The sequence below is a fragment of the Monodelphis domestica genome, chromosome 1, assembly GCF_027887165.1.
Source record: "Monodelphis domestica isolate mMonDom1 chromosome 1, mMonDom1.pri, whole genome shotgun sequence".
NCBI classification, from domain to species: domain Eukaryota; kingdom Metazoa; phylum Chordata; class Mammalia; order Didelphimorphia; family Didelphidae; genus Monodelphis; species Monodelphis domestica.
In genome coordinates, this window is record NC_077227.1 from 523835744 (window position 1) to 523854551 (window position 18808).

Here is an 18808-nt window from a genome sequence, read left to right on the forward strand (position 1 = left end):
ACTCATTCATTCACGAGAGAATGTGTAGGGTATCATAGAAAGGACTGAGAAATAAATGAGAAAGAAAGTAAAGACATTAGTATAATCTAGATTTTCTTTCTAGATTTATTCCACATTACTCTCAATGATCTTTTTGTGGTCTAGCCAAACTAACTCATTTGCTGTTCTTCACACTCTCATAACTCTCACCTCTTTGCCTTCATGTATACTATTCTGTATGTCTGGAATATACTTGCTTCTCATAATTTCTTAGAATTTCTAGCTTCCAGAGGCAGCCAGGTAGCTTAGTAGATAGAGAGCCAGGCTTGGAGATGAAATGTCCTGGGTTCAAGTCTGGCCTTGAATACTTCCTAACTGTGTGACCCTTGGCAAATTACTTAACCTCAACTCCCTAACCTTATCACTTTTCTGCTTGAAACTGATACTTATTATCAAATCCAAGTACCAAATCCTTCTAAATCAGAAGATAAGGATTAAAAAAATAATAATAATCTTTACCTTCCTTTAAAGTTCAGCTAAACTTCCCCTTCTACATTTTCTAATCTTCTAGCCACTAGTATTTCCCCAACTGTTCTTTTAACTTGTGTTTTCTCTTGCATGTAATTTGCACATACTTTTCATTACATAAACTGGGAGAAATCAATTGGCTAAATGTCCCCCATCCTCCTGAAGTACATAACTAACTATAATAATATGTTACTATTACTATAATAATCTAAATAAGTACATTAGTGTTTGTTTATGTAATTGGGAGGGATTCATGAAGGGCCCTATATCAATTAATTTCCCTTATTCCACCTGTGAAAGGCTTAAGACTTTAAGGGGGAGGTAACAGAGACAATAAGGTGTTATAAGATGCTATATGAAAGACAGTTAGCCTTGGAAATCAGGAATAAAGTTGCAAAGAGGAACAGGTCAAGGAAGTCCAGATTAACAACCAGCCCAAGAAAGATGCTGTGTATAGTGGGGAACAGAATGAACATACTAGGAGAAGAGAGGACTTTGTGGCCTGGCAACAAAAGAGGTTAATAATGAATTGCCAATAGACAAAGTACTGGTCAATCTAATTTAAAAAAGGAAAGAAGAAAGGCAAATTAATAGCATCAAGGATGAAAAGGGGGACCTCACCTCCAATGAAGAGGAAGTTAAGGCAATCATTAAAAACTACTTTGCCCAACTACATGGCAAGAAATATATAACCTAGGTGATATGGATGAATATTTACAAAAATATAAATTGCCTAGACTAACAGAAGAAGAAATAGATTTCTTAAATAATCCCATATCAGAAAAAGAAATCCAACAGGCCATAAAAGAACTTCCTAAGAGAAAATCCCCAGGGCCTGATGGATTCACCAGTGAATTCTATCAAACATTCAAAGAACAGCTAACCCCAATACCATACAAACTATTTGACATAATAAGCAAAGAGGGAGTTCTATCAAATTCCTTTTATGACACAAACATGGTACTGATTCCAAAACCAGGCAGGTCAAAAACAGAGAAAGAAAACTATAGACCAATCTCCCTAATGAATATAGATGCAAAAATGTTAAATAGGATACTAGCAAAAAGACTCCAGCAAGTGATCAGAAGAGTCATTCACCATGATCAAGTAGGATTTATACCAGGGATGCAGGGCTGGTTCAATATTAGGAAAACCATCCACATAATTGACCACATCAACAAGCAAACCAACAAAAATCACATGATTATTTCAATAGACGCAGAAAAAGCCTTTGATAAAATACAACACCCATTCCTATTAAAAACACTAGAAAGCATAAGAATAGAAGGGTCATTCCTAAAAATAATAAATAGTATATATCTAAAACCATCAACTAATATCATCTGCAATGGGGATAAACTAGAAGCCTTTCCAATAAGATCAGGAGTGAAACAAGGATGCCCATTATCACCTCTATTATTCGACATTGTACTAGAAACACTAGTAGTAGCAATTAGAGAAGAAAAAGAAACTGAAGGTAAAGCCTCCTGGCCAGCAAGAAGCTTTATGGTAGGAAAATAGGAAAGGGATAAATGTTTTTGAATCTCACGAAGGGCGTAAAAGAGCCGACCTTTGAGATATGAGTAATGAGTCAGTAATCAATTATTATTAATATTCGGGAGCCACAGCCATGCTCCGACAACTGGACATTACTTTTAAGGCTATTCCCATCCAGTGATCCCAATTCAATATTGCACTGGTCAGAGGATAATACTAGCTCAGTAGGGAGAGAGATTAGAGACTGAAAGAGTTAGACAGTGCTAGGTATTAGCATAGGAAAAGAAAGAGACAGAGAGAGAGACCTGACCGAAGGGCCAGGCCTCAGGAAAGAAAGAGAGGAGAGAGAAAGGGGAGAAGTTGGTCTGTAGGGCAAACCTCTTGATGTCCTCGAAGTGGGCGGAGCTGGCTGTGTTCCTACCTTTTATTCTCTTTGATATGCAAATGAACTCAATACATATCGATAAGTTACATGATGCCTCAATACATATAGATGAGTTACAATGTGTATTGCCATTGGATAATTGCAAATTAGGACAAGGTGAAGGTGGGGTTATTATCCTCAGGTGAGTGAGACAAAGGGAAGCAAGGTTTCACGCCCTAACTTCAGACACGCTGGAAATAGAGTTCATTGCCATGCGCAGAATGGCCATGTGCTCACTCACAATCCTTATCTCTCCACAATACCTATGGGCTGGACTGCTAGAGAAGGCATTAAAATAGGCAAGGAGGAGTCCAAGTTATCACTCTTTGCGGATGACATGATGGTCTACTTAAAGAATCCTAGAGATTCAACCAAAAAGCTAATCGAAATAATCAACAACTTTAGCAAAGTTGCAGGATACAAAATAAACCCACATAAGTCATCAGCATTTCTATATATTTCCAACACAGTTCAGCAGCAAGAACTAGAAAGAGAAATCCCATTCAAAATCACCATAGACAAAATAAAATACTTAGGAATCTATCTCCCGAAACAAACACAGGAACTATATGAACACAACTACAAAACACTCTCCACACAACTAAAACTAGACTTGAACAATTGGAAGAACATTAACTGCTCATGGGTAGGATGAGCCAATATAATAAAAATGACCATCCTACCCAAACTCATTTATCTATTTAGTGCCATACCCATTGAACTTCCAAAAACTTTTTTTACTGATTTAGAAAAAACCATAACAAAGTTCATTTGGAAGAACAAAGGATCAAGGATATCCAGGGAAACAATGAAAAAAAATACAAAGGAAGGGGGTCTTGCAGTCCCAGATCTTAGACTATATTATAAAGCAGCTGTCATGAAAACAATTTGGTACTGGCTAAGAGATAGAAAGGAGGATCAGTGGAATAGACTCGGGGTAAGTGACCTCAGCAGGACAGTATTCGACAAACCCAGAGAACCCAGCTTTTGGGATAAAAATCCACTATTTCATAAAAACTGCTGGGAAATTGGAGGACAGTGTGGGAAAGATTAGGTTTAGATCAACACCTCACACCCTACACCAAGATAAATTCAAAATGGGTGAATGACTTGAACATAAAGAAGGAAAGTATAAGAAAATTAGGTGAACACAGAATACTATACATGTCAGACCTTTGGGAAGGGAAAGAGTCACAAAATGCAAAATAAATAATTTTGACTACATCAAATTAAAAAGTTTTTGTACAAACAAAACCAATGTAACTAAAATCAGAAGGAAAGCAACAAATTGGGAAGCAATCTTCATAAAAACCTCTGACAAAGGTTTAATTACTCAAATTTACAAAGAGCTAAATCAATTGTACAAAAAAATCAAGCCATTCTCCAATTGATAAATGGGCAAGGGACATGAACAGGCAGTTTTCAGCCAAAGAAATCAAAACTATTAATAAGCACATGAAAAAGTTTTCTACATCTCTTATAATCAGAGAGATGCAACTCAAAACAACTCTGAGGTATCACCTCACACCTAGCAGATTGGCTCACATGACAGCTATGAAAAGTAATGAATGCTGGAGGGGATGTGGCAAAGTGGGGACACTAATTCATTGCTGGTGGAGTTGTGAATTGATCCAACCACTCTGGTGGGCAATTTGGAACTATGCCCAAAGGGCAATAAAAGACTGTCTGCCCTTTGATCCAGCCATAGCACTGCTGGGCTTGTACCCCAAAGAGATAATAAGGAAAAAGACTTGTACAAGAATATTCATAGCAGCGCTCTTTGTGGTGGCCAAAAATTGGAAAATGCAGGGATGCCCTTCAATTGGGGAATGGCTGAACAAATTGTGGTATATGCTGGTGATGGAATACTATTGTGCTAAAAGGAATAATAAAGTGGAGGAATTCCATGGAGTCTGGAACAACCTCCAGGAAGTGATGCAGAGCAAAAGGAGCAGAACCAGGAAATCATTATACACAGAGACTAATACACTGTGGTACAATCGAAGGTAATGGACTTCTCCATTAGGGACAATGCAATGTCGCTGAACAATCTGCAGGGATCTAAAAAACACTATCCACAAGCAGAGGATAAACTGTGGGAGTAAAAACACGGAGGAAAAGCAACTGCTTGACTACAGGGGTTGAGGGGATATGACTGAGAAGAGACTCTAAATGAACACTCTAATGTAAATACCAACAACACAGAAATGGGTTAGAGTCAAGAACACATGTGATACCCAGTGGAATCATGCGTCAGCTATGGGAGAGGTGGTGGGAGGGGTGTGGGGAGGAAAAGAAAAAGATTTTTGTTTCCAATTGATTGGTAGAAATTGCTAGTCTTATATTCCATTGTCATAACCTGTAGAAAACCAGGGTTTTCTTTATGCCACAATGAAGTATGAGAATAGGACTTTTATTGAAATGTGTTTACCTTGATGATCAGAAGTTCTTCAAATAACAGGCATGACATGTTTTTACCAATTTCCACAAGTTTATACAATAATTTACTTGAATCATAGATGAAAGTATTTAGATTTATTTTGGTGTATAGTTAGTTAATTCCTCCATTCCCTATTTCCTCTGTTTCTATCATTTAAGTAACATATCAAAAACAACTTCTAAACCTCAAACATTTTAGTGTTGGCTATATATTCCTCCCCTTCTTTATTAGCCAAAGAATTTTGCATTTATCACCTGCACAAAACTTTAGGGAATTTTTCTTTCTGTCTCCTCATCTTTGTCTTCATAAGTTCCTTTTGTCTTTTCCTTTTTTTTTAAACCCTTGCCTTTTTCCTTAGAATCAATACTTTGTAACAGTTCCAAGGCAGAAGAGTGATAAGGGCTAGGCAATGGGAGTTAAGTGACTTGCCCAGGGTCACACAGCTGAGAAGTGTCTGAGGCCAGATTTGAACCTAGGACCGCTTATCTCTACGTCTGGCTCTCAGTCCACTGAGCCACCCAGCTGCCCCTTTTCCTTTATTTTCTTGAAGAAAATTCTTGGTCTGTCTTTCATTTCTTCTTACATTTTTATAATCTTTTCAGAGACCTCTAAGAATGTTTTTTAGACACTTCTAACCCTATGGAATCATAATTTCTAGCTAATTTATAGAGCCCTTTCTTAGGATTTGTCCTTTTCCCTTATCATATTCTTCTTTATATGTTCTATCCTCTTCCCCGCTTTTTCCCCAACAGTTAAAAGCACTAGGAAGTTAAGGACTGTACTGTTTTTTGGTTTTTATCTTTCTATATTCATCATCTAGAACTGACCTTTATATATAGCAACTGCTTAGAAACTTACTTTTAAATTACATTGGATTTTCAAGCTGTCAACATATATTTGAGTACCTATCATGTATAAGAAACTATACTAGAACTTAAAGAAACATAAAATACAGTTTCTTGTTATCAACAAGATGTTTTTCATATATTTTGGAAGAAAAATTAAACGGTTAAATGTTTTTGAAATTAATCTAAATATTTAACTGAATAATATACTTATTTGCTAAATTATCTATATAGATCACAAATCCTATAGAAATTCATAAAGGGAAGAATAAAGTGAGAACTTTTTAGGGGAGGAAGTGGGAACAATTTCAAATGCCTTAAAGAATAATCAGACTTTAAATTCAAACTTTAAATTTTAAGTTAATTATTTTTTAAAACAATGTAAATATTTACTACAATAATGTAAACAGACAGATCATTAAAAGGAAGTTGAATTGAGTCACAAAATAACCCTTATAGCATAGTGAAGGACTAATAGGACTAATCATTATTGAAATCTGATGTGATCTCTGCTATAGGGTATTTTGTCTTGAATTTCTTTATCACAAAAGATGATTCATGATATGTAGAAGGGTTGGAAAACTAATATAATTCAAAGATAAAAGACATTATTATCAGGGGCAGCTGGGTGGCTCAGTAGATTGAGAGTGAGACCTGGAGACGGGAGATCCTAGGTTCAAATCTGGCCTCAGACACTTCCCAGCTGTGTGATGCTGGGCAAGTCACTTGACCCCCATTGCCTAGCCCTTACCACTCTTCTGCCTTGGAGCCAATACACAGTATTGACTCCAAGATGAAGGTAAGGGTTTAAAAAAAAAAAGACATTATTATCACATACTCTGGGGCTTATTCTCTCCATTCATATTCTGATTTCCAGATTCTCTCCTCAGGAGTGGGAGGAATCCCCTAGACTAGGAATTGAGGTGGTTTTTGTGACAGAGGCTGGCACATAAGAAAAGTACCAGGCTGAAGAGTGTGTGAAACTGATCACCTCAATGGGGGAGGGGCCCCAGGAAATTGGCATCTTGAGGAGAAGACTCTGGCTGGTAGAGGAGTTGGTCTCTCAGTCGGGAGAAGCCAAAGAGAGAAGGTTGGGAAAAGACTTTCTCCTCAGGGTTACCCACTTTTTCCTGCTTATGACTGGAAATCTTTCCCCCCAACATTTCCCAGTTGAAGGGACTTTCTGAAGAGAAACCTGAGAAGACTTTACCTCAGCTCCTGTTGCCCAGGGATGAGTCAACCTGATTTTCTCTCAAGGGGCTCAGGCTGCCAAGGCCTGAGTTCCCCCCAAACTTGAAGAGGGAGGGGAAAGGGTTTAGATAGATAAAGGGACCCCCTTTTCCCAACTTCCTTCCAATTCCTTCCCTGCTATTTATTCTTTGTATTATCTGACTGAGTTGACCTTATCTTTTCCCCAAGATGAGTGTGAGTGAACAGATCAAGGTGAGAACCTTTGGTCTCCAGTAGTGGATGGGGGGACAAGAGCGAATCTAGGACAGCAGCCTTAGCTAGGAGGGAAGGCAGAAGGGGGAAAATCTTCAAACTCCCTCTCCTCTCTCTGAGCCAACCCTAAACATCAGCTGTCTCCCCTGAACCCCATTTTGAGAAGGGGGGGTTTTCCTCTCTTTCTGCCTCTCTATACTGAAAGTCTGAACCCCTTGGCATACATATAAACAACCCCTCAAATACATTTTTCTAGTATTATAATTCATAAGTACCTTCACAAGTGGGTTTCCCTGGGTGCCACAGTGAACAGTGTCAGGCTTGGAGTCAGAAAGACATAGGTTTAAATTCAGCCTCAGACACTTACAAGCTGTGTGACCCTGGGTAATTCACTTAACTTCTGATTGCTTCAGTTTTCTTGTCTGTAAAATAGGGATAATAATAGCACCTACTTCCCAGAGTTGTTATAAGAATGAGATAATAATTATAAAGGCTTAGCATGGTGCTTGGCACATAGTCAATATTATATTATATAAATGTTAGCTATTATCATTATTATCAGTTGATATAAATTAGTTAGAAACAGATATTTTCTATAGTGGTATTATAAAAACAACTGGTACAACATCTCCCCAAAACTAGGAGTGGTGGTCATATATGCTCCCACAAGTGGACTCAAAATTAGAGAACACATGTGGTAAAGAGAGATAGAGGTGACCTAGCTCCTAGAAGTCCTTTTCCTGAAAGTCCTTTTCTTTCCTTCATAGGGCTATCATGATCTTACTCTTGGGTATTGTGTGAAGTGAAAGTTTGGGAACCTTGAAATATCAAGGTACACCCTCTTTAGCCACTTTTTCAAAAAAGATTGGGTAGAACCATCGATTAAAATGCAATATTTTATTGAGAGAGATATGAGACAAAGCCTCATGTCATTGACCTAGGACAAAATGCCCAAAAACTTACAGAAAAAATCCCTTATTTTTAATAGAATCTTGATATAATCAAGCCTCCCTGAGGGGATTATAACATTTTTACAATGGTTAGAGACAGAGGTTTTAATACAGAAATAAAGGACAGAAATATTATACAAAGAGAGGAGTTCAGGGCTAGATTACCTAGTAGAGGCTGATGTTGTACAATGGATATAAAAGGATCATTCCAGTCATGGGGCTTGACCACCTGTGAGAAGCCTCTGATACAATGGAAGACTTAAGATTTGATCATGGGGTACTTCAGGGTCTAAGACAAGATCAGTCTGGGACAAGTTTCCAGACAAATTCCAAAGATCTAACCCAAAACACTTACAGGCTCTAAGGCCTTTGTCCTACAGGGAGAAGGATGGGGTGGGGAAAGAGCTTTGCTAACTAATTGGAACTATTACCTTGAGAATAACACACTTAATTTCTCACTCCACACAGTATTAGGTAGATATTTCATAGACTCCTTATAGCGTCTTTTTAAAAAATAGATTTTTATTGCTATCTTTCATTTAGATTTTCTAACTGTATCCCTCCATTATCTCTCCTCCCAGGGGAGTCACCTTTTATAACAGTAATGGCAAGCCTATGTATGGTATGGGTGCCAAAAACCCTCACCACTATCCCCAGAGTTAGTTACTAGAAAAGCAGAAGGACCTTTGTGGGGCTGCTCCCTTGCCCCTCTCTACCACGCCTGATGACATTTTTCCACATCATCCACCCCTCTGCCCAGCAGTCCAATGGGAGTGCATGAGGGTAAGGTGGGTGGCTCACAGGTGGCAGAGTAGGAAGAGTGCAAAGTACTTGGACCGCCCCTCCTTCTCTCTACACTTGCTGAGGACATTACTCACCTCACCTGTCTCTCTGCTCAGTAGCCCAAGGGGAGTGCTTTTTCCTTCTATGTGGGAGGGGGGTGGGCAGTGAGCCCGGTACTTGGTGGGAGGGAGGGACATGGCAATGCCAGGGTGGGGGGGGTGAAGGGGGAAGGGTTCAGCATTCAGTCTCTAAAAGGCTTTCCATCACTGTTTTATAAGAATTTTTTCAAGAGAAAGAAAAAGAAGAAAAAAATTCATTAAAACCAATTAATACACCAACAAAGCCTTATATTATATGCAATATTCTATACTTATGGCCTCCTAAGTCTGCAAAAGATCAGAAGTAGGCTTCTCATATTTCAGTCAGTAAAACACTGAACTTGGAATAAGAAAGACCTGAGTTCAAATTTGATTTCAGACACTTACTAGCTGTGTCACTCTGGACAAGTCACTAATCCCCTGACTACCTCTGTTTCCTCATCTGTAAAGTGAGGGTATAATAGTAACTACCTTACAGGGTTGTGAGAATCAAAGGAAATAATATTTGTAAAATATTTTGTAAACATTAAAGTACTTTATACATGCTATTATAGTTATTATTACTTAGTGTATATCAGGCAGTATGCTAAAAACTGAAGGTAAAAAAACATAGTCTTGTGCCCTCATGGAAATAATTATGTACATCCTAGAAATAAATGGAAAATAAAAACAGAAGGCCCTAGCAGCGGAAGGACTTAGAGGGACTTTTGGAGTCAAACGTTTCTCTGTAGTCATTTTCTTTCATCTAAGGCTTTTCATGCCTTCTAAAAAGATTATCTAGTTTAGAGCTTTTGCCTGTGTTCTTACCAGATTAATGTGGAGTAGGGTAAGTGATTCAATGATTCTATTACACTTTACAAAGTAAAACTTTTTATTAAAATCTCAACAATCATGAAGAAACAATTAAGCATCACTAAAGGAGAAACTTTTTAAAAAATTGGACCTGTAATTTTACTGGACCTGTAAAAAAACTCATTCTACCAATTCAAGTTTCTACTGGCTCTATAACTTATAGCCTTCGAGTTTTCTGGGACTTTATTGTTGTTCTTGTTGAGTTACAGTCCAACCCTTTTGTGGTTTTCTTGGCAAAAATATTAGAGTAGTTTCCTATTTCCTTCTCTAGTTGAGGAAACGGATGCAATATGGGTAAACTTCCTTAGGGTTAAGGCTGGGTTTGAAATCGGGAAAGTGAGTTCTCTGAACCACAAAGTTAAATGACTTGCCCAGGATCTCCTAGCCAGCATGTACTGAGTCTAAGTCTCTGTAATGCTGAGGCCAACATTCTATCCACTAACTACACTTTGCAGAAAGCAAAAACAAAAACCTTAATTTTATGATAAAAATTTCAAGTTGTCACTTTTAAACCTATTTCTTGTTATTTCCAATAATTAGGAAAAATCAAGTTTCTTGAGAGAGCAATGTAGCCCAATGGGAAGGACAATAGCTTTGGAGTTCAAATCCAACCCTTGCTACCTCCTTGTTTAACCTTGAGCTAATGACTCGAATTTCTACATCTGTAAAATGAGGAGGTCGGTCTTGGGGGACCCTGGGTTCCTTTCGCTCCTTGTCATTTCTTGATGAAAACACTCTAAAATTTTACAATGGATGTTCTCATGCCTGCAATTTTCTTTCTCCACTTTCAGTCTTCCTTCACATTTCATCCATAAAATGCCTTTTCCGTTTTCTGAAGCTTTTTTTTCCCCCAGAGATTTCCACCTGTGTTATCTCCTGTTTGTTATCATAATTTGAGTTTTGCCTCCTCCATTAGATTATCCTTGAGGATGTTTTTGCATTCTTTTTATCCCCAGGATTTAATACCGAGTCGGACACATAATAGACTTTTAATAATGTTTGTTGATTTGATTCTAAGATCCTATGTAATGTAAATTAACTTTTGGGGGACGTAAAGTTTCAAGATGGTTTTTGAGAATTGCAATTTTTTGTCTTTTTATCCCCAGAGCGCAGCCCAGTGCCTACAGGGCACTCTGTAGGTGATAATAATGTCTGCTGATTGACTAATAGATAAAATAAAGATTTCTAAGTTCTTCCCCCAGTAAAACATGTAATTTCTAAGAAAACGCCGGCTCCCACAATATCTCAACTCACTACAGGTTCCTAGCAGTGAAATACTGAAGAGGACAGAAGGAAGTTGGATAGAACGAACGAGAAAATACTCTTTAAAGGAAAGAATGCACTAGAGTAACAAAAGAAAGCAAAAATGGGACAAAAAAGTTGGAAGCTAGGAGACGGGCAGCCCTTTAACTTTACCAATCACAAGTAAACTTCCTGGCTCCACATAGGGGAGAACTTCCTGAAGCAACAATTAGAACAGCCAATCAACATCACCCTCGAGACAACCAATCGGCGGTCGCATTACAAACAGCCAATGGGAGGGGGTCTGTTAGTATTATGGTCGTGTCCGAGCGCCGGCGTCGCGGGATTTGGGCGCTCGCCACCGGCACTGCCCCTGTCAGGATTTGGGCCCGGCTCTTCTCGAGCTCGTCGTTATCTTCCTGCCCGCTTTCCCCGCCCTCCTCGACGGCAGCTCGAGAGTCGAAAAGCCCCGCTGTTTGCGCGGCTGGGGCCGGACGAGTTTGAGGGTCTGAGGGTCGGTGCTGCCGCCTCTGCCTCCGAGCCTGGGCCCAGCAGCCGCTGTGGTCGCCACCTCGGCGGGGCGGGGAGATGCAGCCGCCGTCGGGCCCGCCCCAGCTGTATTCGCCTACTAACGGGGACTTTACCTTCGTTTCCTCTGCAGATGCTGAAGGTGAGGCCTTGGCGACCGCCGAGAGGGGCCTGAGGAAGCTGGCGCCCGAGCCGCATAGGTTTCGGCCTGCTCGGAACCATGATTGGAGCCTAGCCCGGGTGCCCGAGGGGCTTGGGCAGCTCAGGGCAGGGACTGGGACGAAGCTTCTTGGCGGGGTCGGGAGCCAGACTCACCCAGACCTATTACGATGGCAGCTTTTGGGAGGACTTGGGAAGCCTGGGCCAACCTAGGCTTTTAATCCTGGGACTGAATCTAAAAAAACCTCCGATCTTATAGGAGGGAGAGATGTGGAGAGGAAAGGATGGAGTGAGGGAGAATGCGTGCGAGTGCCCTTAATAATAAAGCGCTTTGAAGTTTGCCTAGCATTTTGCATACGTTATCAGTCGACAAGCTTTTAGGAAGTTCCTCCTCTGTGCTAGGTTTGCTAAGGTTACAAAGGACAAAAATGAAACACCCTTTTCCTTCAATATTGTTCCCATTTGGTCCTCACAGTATTATTAACCTGTTGGTAGTGACTGATGCTGTCATTAGCACTATTTTACAGAGGAGAAAACAGGTCCAGAAATTTCTAGAAGTGATTTGCCCAGAGTCTTAGAGCAGGTGTCAGGGAATTTGAACCTGGATATTAGATTCTGTGCTCTGTATGGGTGTTTATTTGCATGTAATGAAAAACTTCCTAAGAGTAATCATTATCAAAGGAGCACCAGTTTTGACGTCCTGAATCTTTGAAGCCCAATTTAAGTTATGTATGTGGTTCAGTCAGTAACTTGCTTGCCTGTTGACATTCCTAGAATGTGATAAACTGTAAGGGATCCATAATCTAGTTCGTTTTACATATGAGGAAGCTGATGTTATGGTGACATAGCTTGTAAATGCCAGGACCTAGCCAGGTATTCTGAGTCCTGTGCATCTGTGGTCCGAGCTGAACCTATCCAGCTGTAATGTAGTAGTGGAAGAAAAGTCTGCTGGAGAAAGACTGTGTCAGTTGAATATCCTTAGCCTCTATACTGACACTCCATTTTCTCCTGTTCTTCTTTACAACTATATTACTTTATTTTACTCTGCACAACAGTGAGTTTTTTTTAATAACAATTATCTTTTGTTTTTACAAGACTAGCTTTTGCAATGTATCTTTCCCTCAAAGCTACCTCTTATACAAATAACAACAAAGAAAAAAATTCAGCAAAACCAACCAACATATCAAAAAAGTCTGAACATTCATACTCCACCCCTGCAAAAATGAGAGGGAAGTTCAGTCTCATATCTCTTCTTTGATGAAAACTTTATATTTGTTATAGTCTATAAATTACTTAGCATTCAGTTTCCATATTTGGTTGTCCTGATTTTGTTATTGTGTAATATATTCATGATACTATTCATGCACAACATTTTGTTTTAGCTACTTCCAAATAATGAGTATCTACCTTGTTTCCAAATCTTTGCAACTATGAAAAATTGTGAAAATTTTTGGATTTTACAGGGCCATTCTTTTTGTCATTGTTTTTCTCGAAATATATGAAGCTAGATGGCACAATAGATAAAAAACCTGGATCTAGAATCAGAAGAGATCTAAATTAATCTAGCCCCAGATACCTGGGGAAGTCACTTCTTCTCTATGCCTCACTTTGCTCTTCTGTAAAATGTGAATGAAAATAGCACCTACTTCCCAGAATTATAAGGATCAAATGAGATAGTTTTTGTAAAATTTACAATTAAAAAAAAAAGTAAATGTATCTAGCAGTGGAATTTCTGAAACAGAGGGTTTGGACCTTTTAGTCATTTTCTTTGCAAAATTACAAATTGCTCCCACAATGATTAAACTAATTCACCGCTCCACCACAAGTATTTTGCTGTGCTTTTCTTTTGACAGTCTTCTCCCTCTCCCCACATTGGCACAACAGAATTGAACTCAGGTCTTCTGCTTGCAGTATTTTTTCTTTGACCTGGAAGCTTTAGATTTTTACTACAAAGTTCATGGTAGTATTAATTTTGAAAGTACTTTCAAGATGTCTATAGTTTCTTTTTTTGGTCAGGGCTGTGATTCTAGGGCCTCTATTTAAAAAGGGGCTCAGCATAATCTCCCCATTTAACTACCAGCTGCTCTGTTTTTTGTTGTTTTTTGTTTTTAACATCTTTGAAAATCCATCATATCTTCCTTTCCCAGGAAACTCTTCATTGTGAAATCTCATTATTCTGAAAGATTGAATCTGTCTGAAACACACATCTCATCAACTTTGCTTACCGATTAGATTCCCCTCCTATTGTCTCCCCCCATTAGATTTAAGTACCTTTAGGACAAAGGCTGTATTTGTTTTTATTAGTATCCTCAGCACCTAGCGTTGTATCTAGCACCTGAGGGGCATTTAATGAATGTTTATTGACTGATTTGTGTTCAGATAGTCCAAAGATTCTTAAATTATTTTTCTTTTATCTGTTTTCCAGATCAGTTGCATTTGCTCTAACATACCTGAAGTTTTCTTCCATTTTTCTCTTTTCATAATGTTTTAATACACTGTTTCATGGAGTAATTAAGCTTCTATGTAGTCCATTTTAATTTAATTTCTGGTGAAATTTTGTACCTCTTGGGCCAAGCTAATTTCCCTTTCAGTTCTTTGTTCCCTAATTCACTTCTTTACTATTTTTTCCTCTTAACATTTAACCCTTAAAAATATTTCTTGTGTCTCTCATGCAGGAATTCTCATTGCATTTGTGCTCTAGTTGTGTTTTTTACTTGGTCTTTGCTTATAGATGTTTTGGAGTCGTTTTTTTCTGGGTTTGTGCCTTGAGGGTTCTTGTCACTACAATAATTTTTTACTGTGGACTTCTTTTTTGTTTTGTCCTTCCAGATTACAAACAATTTTTTTTGGGCTAGACTGTGAACACTTCTGAAGGGAATATCTATGCCACTTCTCCCACTGGTTCCAGAGTGTTGTGTTTTTTTACAATAGGGAAGAGAGTATGGTGTACAGGCTAAGGCCCTGTGAGCTTTCAATGGTCCCAGAGTTGACCCGAGAGACCCTGGCAAAATCTAAATCTTGCCTGCTGGTCTGAGTTCCATAAATTCTTATGTAGGTATTAGTCTGAGCCTTGTGAACTTGCCCATTTTGAAGTTTCTACAGACTGTTTCTGAATCAACCAGGAAGAAAGCTCTGCTGGTGTAGAAGGATAGAACTGTAGTCTGCCTTTTGATCTGGAAATTGTGCCCTGGTTATTCCTCTATTGACTTCAGTCTGAGCTAAAAGTTAGAACTGAGATCTTGCACACAGCTGTTGATTGTTTCTGAACTTGGTCTTTGCCTGGTATAATAGTCTGGTGTTTATGACACCTCATCCTTCAGTTCCATCTCTAGATGCAGGTCCTTTCCTGGATATGTGACCTGGTAGAGAGCAACAGAGCTGTCACCTGTTCCTGTACTCTACACAAATTTTGGTCTCTCTGCCCTTGTGCACAGCCTCTCCTTGTGCTGAAATATTCTGTATGTTGGTTCCCAATTAGACCCTGTCTGTCCCCAGTGTTTTCAGATTTCTTTGTCTCCTTTTGCCAATATTGACAGGAAAAACCACTGTAATATTTTTCTTGGATTTCCTGATCAGAATTTCATCTGGTACATTTTCTAGATCTATTTGGAAGAATTGGAGGAGGGGAGAGTTTTCACTGAACCCTGCCTTTTTGACTCTATTTTTATTTTCAGCATATGGACAGAGAATTTTTTATAATTAAAAATTCATTTAAACATATATATCTTATTTATTTGTTATATTTAAATATCCAGTTAACTCTTTCCCAGCCTAACCCATTAGAGAAGGCATCATTTGACAAAAATATATGTATATGTACATAATTATGTCTCATTTATTTCTATTTTATCAATTCTTTCTCTAGAAGTGGACAAACAAGTAATTATTTAAATAATATTTATATTACTATAGTACTCTTGGTTTTGCTTGTTTCATAATTTCATGTAGGTCTTTCCATGGTTCTTCAAAATTTGTTCATCATTTCTTATAGTGCAATAATATTCCATTATAATCATTTGCCCCAATTTATTTAGCCATTCCCCAGTTGATGAATATCCCTTTAGTTTCCATTCCTTGCCACCACAAACAGAGCTGCTATAAATATTTTAGCATAGATAGCTTCTTTTCCTTTTTCCCTAATCACCTTAGGAAATAAACCTGATAGTGGTATTGCTGGGTCAAAAGGTATACATATTTTTATAACTTTTTGAGCATAATTCCAGCTTGCTCTTTAAAATGGTCAGATCAGCTTGCCAATAGTGTATTACTGTCCTCACTTTCCTATAATCCTTCCAACATTGTCATTTTGCTCTTTTATCATTTTAGCCAATCTGACAGGTATGAGATAACATCTCAGAGTTGTTTTGATTTTAATTTCTCTAATCAGTAATGATTTGTAGCATTTTTTCATGTAGTTATATATAGTTTTCATTTCTTCTTCCAAAAGTTGATTATTTCTAGCTTTTAACAACTTAGCCATTGGGGAATCACTCATTCTTATATATTTTCTTTTAGATGAGACCTCTATCTAACATAGTCTATAAAATTTTTCCCCCAACTTACTGCTTTCCTTCTAATCTTGGCTACAATTGTTTTGTTTGTACAAACCTTTTCAATTAATGTATTCAAAATTATTTATTTTACATTTCATAAGCTTTTTCTCTTGTTTATTCATAAATTCTTCTGTCCATAAATCAAATAGGTAATATGTTCCCTGTCTAAATTGCTTATATCATCTCCCTATGCCTAGGTTACATACAAATGGTATAAGATACTGGTCTATATTTAGTTTCTGCCAGACTACTTTTCCAGTTTTCCCCCAAATTTTTACCAGATAGTACATTCTTATTCCAAAAACTTGGATCTGTACTTTTACCAAATATAAGGCTATAGTAATCTTTTTTTTTAAACATTATTTTATTTGGTCATTTTCAAACATTATTCATTGGAAACCAAGATCATTTATTTACCTCTCCCACCTCCAACCTCCCCCCCACCCCCCATAGCCGATGCGCAATTCCACTGGGTATCACATGTGTCCTTGATTCAATCCCATATCCATGTTGTTGGTTTTTGCATTAGAGTGTTCATTTAGAGTCTCTCCTCAATCATGTTCCCTCAACCCCTGTAGTCAAGCAGTTGTTTTTCATCGGTGTTTTTACTCCCATAGTTTGTCCTCTGCTTGTGGATAGTGTTTTTTTCCTCCTAGATCCCTGTAGATTGTTCAGGGACATTGCATTGACACCAATGGAGAAGTCCATTGTGTTCGATTGTACCACAGTGTATCAGTCTCTGTGTAAAATGTTTTCCTGGTTCTGCTCCTTTCCCTCTGCATCATTTTCTGGAGGGTTGTTCCAGTCTCCATGGAATTCCTCCACTTTATTATTCCTTTTAGCACAATAGTATTCCATCACCAACATATACCACAATTTGTTCAGCCATTCCCCAATTGAAGGGCATCCCTGCATTTTCCAATTTTTGGCCACCACAAAGAGTGCTGCTATGAATATTCTTGTACAAGTCTTTTTCCTTATTATCTCTTTGGGGTACAAACCCAGCAGTGCAATGGCTGGATCAAAGGGTAAACAGTCTTTTATTGCCCTTTGGGCATAGTTCCAAATTGCCCTCCAGAATGGTTGGATCAATTCATAACTCCACCAGCAATGAATTAGTGTCCCTACTTTGCCACATCCCCTCCAGCATTTATTGCTTTCCTTTGCTGTCATGTGAGCCAATCTGCTAGGTGTGAGGTGATACCTCAGAGTTGTTTTGATTTGCATCTCTCTGATTATAAGAGATGTAGAGCACTTTTTCATGTGCTTATTAATAGTTTTGAGTTCTTTGGCTGAAAACTGCCTGTTCATGTCCCTTGCCCATTTATCAATTGGAGAATGGCTTTATTTTTTGTATTGATTTAGCTCTTTATAAATTTGAGTAATTAGACCTTTGTCAGAGGTCTTTGTTATGAAGATTGTTTCCCAATTGGTTGCTTCCCTTCTCATTTTGGTTACATTGGTTTTGTTTGTACAAACACTTTAACTTGATATAATCAAAATTGTTTATTTTATATTTTGGAACTCTTGCTTGGTTTTAAAGTCTTTCCCTTCCCACAGGTCTGACATGTATACTTATAGTAATCTTTTACAACCGTTTGTTCTATGTCTCTTGTTCTACTGATCTACTTTTCTATTTCTTAGTTAGTACCAGATAGTTTTCATAATTACGGCTTTGAACTACAGTTCAAAATCTGGTACTGCTAGATCACCTTCCTTTACATTTTTTTCTCCACGAATTCCATTGATATTCTTGACCTTTTGTTTTTCCAAATGAATTTTGTTAATATTTTTTCTAGTTCAATAAAATTTTGTAATTTAATTAGGATGACATTGAATAAGTAGATTAGTTTAGGTAGCATTGTCATTTTAATATATCGGCTCTGCCCACCCACAAACAATATTTCTTCAATTCTTAATTCTGACTTCATATAAAAAGTATGTAATAGTGTGGAAAGGAAACAAAACTGACAGTTTGTGGGGAAAGGGGCAACTGGGAGTTGCAGTTGGGTCTTGTGACTAGCACTTCCTTCCTACCTGGGGGGGGTGGGGAACTTGCTTCCTGGTGTGGGAAGAGGAAGGAGCTTGTTCAGCCCAGTCTGGTGTGGTGTGCCGCCTCTTCTTGGTTCAATCCGAAGATTCAGGCACAATCGCTTCTGAAGGTTAGACCTGTTCTTGTTTGGTTTCTATCTATTGCTAAGATTCTGAAGTAGACAAAGCAGGACTGATATAGAGTAGATGGGAGCGGGAGAATCCCTACACCAGCCTCTGGACCTGGCCGAAACTCTGAAGCTGAGGAAAAACTCCAATCCCAACTGGTTATTAAACTTTATATTATTTGAATTCACAGTCAGATAAGTGGACTATCTTTTCTGGTCATAGAGGGAGCTGAACTTCAGTTCAGTCATTCCAGGACAAACAGTCCTTATCGGACCCCTGCTGTTTCGTCTCAGCAGGGGACATCTTCCTCCTTTGCCTCATCAAGCG

The 18808-nt window shown here is 38.4% G+C and overlaps 1 protein-coding gene across 1 annotated transcript in view; it reads left to right on the forward strand.

Annotated features, from left to right (window-relative positions):
* Positions 1–11368: 11368 nt before the first annotated feature.
* The window catches only part of YIPF4 (Yip1 domain family member 4), a 30594-nt gene continuing 23154 nt past the window's right edge, over positions 11369–18808 (forward strand). Inside the window, exon 1 of the mRNA XM_001371539.5 lies at positions 11369–11751. Within this exon, the coding sequence (XP_001371576.1) occupies positions 11670–11751 (82 nt within the window). The 5' untranslated portion in view covers positions 11369–11669. The remainder of the gene's footprint in view (positions 11752–18808) is intronic.